Source organism: Mandrillus leucophaeus, unplaced genomic scaffold (assembly GCF_000951045.1).
Source record: "Mandrillus leucophaeus isolate KB7577 unplaced genomic scaffold, Mleu.le_1.0 Scaffold512, whole genome shotgun sequence".
NCBI classification, from domain to species: Eukaryota; Metazoa; Chordata; class Mammalia; order Primates; family Cercopithecidae; genus Mandrillus; species Mandrillus leucophaeus.
The window spans coordinates 1,061,413-1,066,491 of record NW_012105498.1 but is presented as its reverse complement, the minus strand read 5'-3'; the positions used below and the strand labels follow the sequence as shown (position 1 = coordinate 1,066,491).

The following is a 5,079-nucleotide window of genomic DNA, read 5'->3' as shown; positions in this document are numbered from 1 at the left end:
TCATTTCGTTATGTACCCAGTAGTCATTCAGGAGCAGGTTGTTCAGTTTCCATGTAGTTGAGTGGTTTTGTGTGAGTTTCTTAATCCTGAGTTCTGATTTGATTGCACTGTGGTCTGAGGGACAGTTTGTTGTGATTTCTGTTCTAAGTCTCTAAGGACTTGCGTTATGAATCTGGGTTCTCTTGTATTGGGTGCATATATATTTAGGATAGTCAGCTCTTCTTATTGAATTGATCCCTTTACCATTATGTAATGGCCTTCTTTGTCTCTTCTGATCTTTGTTGATTTAAAGTCTGTTTAATCAGAGACTAGGATTGCAACCCCTCCTTTTTTTTTTCTTTCCATTTGCTTGGTAGATCTTCCTCCATCCCTTTATTTTGAGTCTGTGTGCGTCTTTGCATGTGAGATCGGTTTCCTGAATACAGCATACTGATGAGTCTTGACGCTATCCAATTTGCCAGTCTGTGTCTTTTAATTGGGGGCATTTAGTCCATTTACATTTAAGGTTAATATTGTTATGTGTGAATTTGATCCTGTCATTATGATGTTAGCTGGTTATTTTGCCCATTAATTGATGCCCTTTCTTCCTAGCATCAATGGTTTTTACAATTTGGCATGTTTTTGCAGTGGCTGGTACTGGTTGTTGCTTTCCATGTTTAGTGCTTCCTTCAGGAGCTCTTGTGAAGCAGGCCTGGTGGTGACAAAAATCTCTCAGCATTTGCTTGTCTGTAAAGGATTTTATTTCTCCTTCACTTATGAAACTTAGTTTGGCTGGATATGAAATTCTGGGTTGAAAATTCTTTTCTTTAAGAATGTTGAATATTGGCCCCCACTCTCTTCTGGCTTGTAGAGTTTCTGCCAAGAGATCCACTGTTAGTCTGATGGGCTTCCCTTTGTGGGTAACTCGACCTTCCTTTCTGGTTGCCAACCTTTGTGAATCTGACAATTATGTGTCTTGGGGTTGCTCTTCTCGAGGAGTATCTTTGTGATGTTCTCTGTATTTCCTGAATTTGAATGTTGGCCTCCCTTGCTAGGTTGGGGAAGTTCTCCTGGATAATATCCTGAAGAGTGTTTTCCAACTTGGTTCCATTCTTCCCATCACTTTCAGGTACACCAATCAAACGTATATTTGGTCTTTTCACAGACTCGCATATTTCTTGGAGGCTTTGTTCATTTCTTTTTACTCTTTTTTCTCTCACCTTGTATTCTCACTTTATTTCATTCATTTGATCTTCAATCACTGATACCCTTTCTTCCACTTGATCAAATTGGCTATTGAAGCTTGGGCATGCATCACAAAGTTCTGGTGCCATGGTTTTCAGCTCCATCAGGTCATTTAAGGTCTTCTCTATGCTGTTTATTTTAATTAGCCATTCATAATCTTTTTTCAAGGTTTTTAGCTTCCTTGCGATGGGTTCGAACATCTTCCTTTAGCTTGGAGAAGTTTGTTATTACCAACCTTCTGAAGCCTGCTTCTGTCAACTCGTCAAAGTCATTCTCCATCCAGCTCTGTTCCATTGTTGGCAAGGAACTGCAATCCTTTGGAGGAGAAGAGGCGCTCTGATTTTTACAATTTTCAGCTTTTCTGCTCTGGTTTCTCCCCATCTTTGTTGTTTTATCTACCTTTGGTCTTTGATGTTGGTGACCTATAGATAGGGTTTTGGTGTGGATGACCTTTTTGTTGATGCTGATGCTATTCCTTTCTGTTTGTTTTCCTTCTAACAGTCAGGTCCCTCAGCTGCAGGTCTGTTGGAGTTTGCTGGAGGTCCACTTCAGACCCTGTTTACCTGGGTATCACCAGCAGCGGCTGCAGGACAGCAAATATTGCTGCCTGATCCTTCCTCTGGAAGCTTCGTCCCAGAGGGGCAGCCACCTATATGAGGTGTCTTTCAACCCCTACTGGAAGATGTCTCCCAGTTAGGCTACACGGGGGTCAGGGACCCACTTGAAGAGGCAGTCTGTGTGTTCTCAGAGCTCAAACGCAGTGCTGGGAGAGCAACTGCTCTCTTCAGAGCTGTCAGAGACATTTAAGTCTGCAGAAGTTGTCTGCTGCCTTTTGTTCAGCTATGCCCTGCCCACAGAGGTGGAATCTAGAGACAGTAGGCCTTGTTGAGCTGTGGTGGGCTCCGCCCAGTTCAAGCTCCCCAGCCGCTTTACCTACTCAAGCCTCAGCAATGGCGGACACCCCTCCTCCAGCCAGGCTGCCGCCTCACAAGTTCCATGTCAGACTGTTGCGCTAGCAGTGAGCAAGGCTCCGTGGGAGTGGGACCTGCTGAGCAAGGCGCAGGAGAGAATCTCCTTGTCTGCTGGTTGCTAAGACCTTGGGAAAAGCACAGTATTTGGGTGGGAGTGTCCCGTTTTTCCAGGTAGTCTGTCATGGCTTCCCTTGGCTAGGAAAGGGAAATCCCCTGACCCTTTGCGCTTCCTGGGTAAGGCAACACCCTGCCCTCCTTCACTTCACCCTCTGTGGGCTGTACCCACTGTCCAACCAGTCCCAATGAGATGAACCAGGTACCTCAGTTGGAAATGCAGAAATCACCCATCATCATCTGCATCAGTCACACTGAGAGCTGCAGACCAGAGCTGTTCCTTTTTGGCCATCTTGGAATGCTTAAAATTTTTTTATACCACTATGCTTTTACTGTTTCCCCAATTAAAACTTTTGTATCACAATTAGCCCATAAGTGAGGGTTTCTAATGTAAATGCTTTTGTCCATTTAATACAAAGGAACAAAATTAAGTTCTCTTATTTATTCTGGTTTACTACAGGATACTCAAACCAAAAGTATTATTTCAGAGACCAGTAATAAAATTGACGCTGAAATTGCTTCCTTGAAAACACTGATGGAGTCTAACAAACTTGAGACAATTCGTTATCTTGCAGGTAAGACTGTCAGAGAAAGAAATTGCCGCCATCTCATTTTCCTGTTAGTTCCTACCTACCAAGGTAACTGAGCAGGCACAGGAGAAAAAGGAGGAGCTATAAAACACGGCTCCTTTATTGCTTGGTGCCCTGTAGTGCTTAAAGAAGGTTCTAGTCTCAGGATATTTTTTGGATTATTGGGTTTTTTTTTTTTAATACTTCTAATTTTTATTATAGCAGATTCCAAATTAGACACAGCCAAAGGAAGGAACATATAGGATGTAGTATGTGACAGTTCTAAATGTTAAGCTGCTTTCGTCCTCACAGATGTGTTACCCTTCAGAATATAAGTTTAGCAGGCAATTCTGCAGCTTACTAATAGAAAAAGCATGTGGATATAAAAGAAATTATAAACACAAGCACAAAAATGATAGAAGGATAAACTCTGTATTCTACAGTGAAAAAACAAAATGAAAATTTTCTTTGTATTGCTTATGTTCTTCCATAAAGATTTGAATGAGGTTAGAGAAAAAAGATCAAAAAAGTAGATATAAGCCCATTAAAAACCTGGAGGAGGGGGAGATGACCTTACCTTAAATCAACTGATTCAGCACAGATACTACCCCAAAATTAGATTATTTGTCACATACTGAGCTCCTCAAGTACCATTTGACCTGACCCAATTACAGGGCCCAGCCCAGTGATTTAGAAAGAATGCCCTAGTCAACTATTACTTGTCTTTTTTCTTTCCTTTTATAAAAAGTAATGTATTTTCATTATAAACTATTCACAGAATTCAAAAGCAGTAAAAGTGAAAGCACCTCCCTATGTATATTTACTATTAGTAGTAAACATTTTCTAGTCTTTTTCTTCTATATATAAACATCTTATATACTTTATAAAAATAATTAGATCACGTATTTTTTATAGTCTACAACTTTTAAAAATTTGACCAAATGTCCTATTTCTTTCCACATCAATACACACAGACATCTTTTTATTAGAAAGCACAGTATTCCCTATATGAAAATGCCACAATTTATATATCCAGTCCTCTATTAACAGGCATTCTCCCTCCAGTTTTTCATTATTAAGGACAATACTGTATTGAACAGCCATATATATGTGTTACGTTTGAGTAAATATACATACACACACACATATCTTTGTACCCCCATGCTAGTATTTCTATAACAACTTGCTATGTACATTTAAATTTTGGGGTCAAAAAGATATGCACATTTAAAATGTTTGATATTAACAAATTGCTGTCTAAAAGAAAACTGCTGGTTTATACTCTTAGTCATTTTCTGGGCAGTCACCACTGATGTTGAGGTGCCAGCAGGGTTGAAGATGGAGCCCCCAGCCATCAGCTGAACCATGGAAGGGGCACAAGTAAAATAGCCTACCTACAAGCATAATTGGAATCAGAACTTACTGTTTACATCTGTGAATGTGTGCCTCAATTTCTCATACCAGCGTTCTCCATAAGTTGGAAACATTAGCACCTAGACTCTTTTATCATTCCACTTTAACTAATCAGGAGAGATTGCCCTCTTTGCTTAGTTCCAATTTGTGAAATCCTCAGAAAGAAGTCTGAATGGTTCATCCTGGGTCAGACACCACCTTTTGATCCAGAACACTGCCACCAAGGAATAATAGCAATTTCCATTTAATCTATGTAGATAATGTGGCAGATTTTGCTCTTGGCAGATAAATAATGAAAGCTAATGTTTACAGAGTGCTTAAAATGTACCAGGCACATGCTCACCTAAGCATTTTACATATATGTAGAATGTCTCCCTAGACAGGGTATAGAGGATAAACAGCAAACTTAAATAATTTGGAGATGGCTCCATAATTACTACAACAACAGCCATGAGAAATAAAAGCTGAAATAACAGCAGTAAGACATGAGAGAGAAACTTAAATGCAGTAACGATTGTATACTCTACTGAAGGAACAAAATACCTCCCACCTCACAATAAGTAAGTGTTCATTTGGTTATCTAAAACTTAATTTATCAGCTGTTGAATCAGCAAGGATGTAACCACTTAGATAGCACTATGTGACTCAAATAAATGACAGATTGAGTTTTTCAGGTGTCACAGTATGTAATAAGGATAACAAATTTTTTGTGTGTTTTTTTATTAAAAGAAAAAAAAAACGGCGTTGGAGTCAAGTACACTTAGTCTTTTTTTTTTTTTTTTTTTTTT

At 39.5% G+C, this 5,079-nt stretch overlaps 1 protein-coding gene across 6 annotated transcripts in view; it reads left to right on the top strand.

Moving 5' to 3' along the window:
• The window catches only part of CCDC90B (coiled-coil domain containing 90B), a 26,641-nt gene that overhangs the window by 14,607 nt on the left and 6,955 nt on the right, over positions 1-5,079 (top strand). For 5 of the 6 annotated variants that reach the window (XM_011996422.1, XM_011996421.1, XM_011996425.1 and 2 more), the window contains one exon: positions 2,770-2,884. In XM_011996422.1, the coding sequence (XP_011851812.1) occupies positions 2,770-2,884 (115 nt within the window). Of the gene's footprint in view, positions 1-2,769; positions 3,317-5,079 lie in introns of those variants that run through there. The other variant, XM_011996420.1, reaches the window with a different exon arrangement.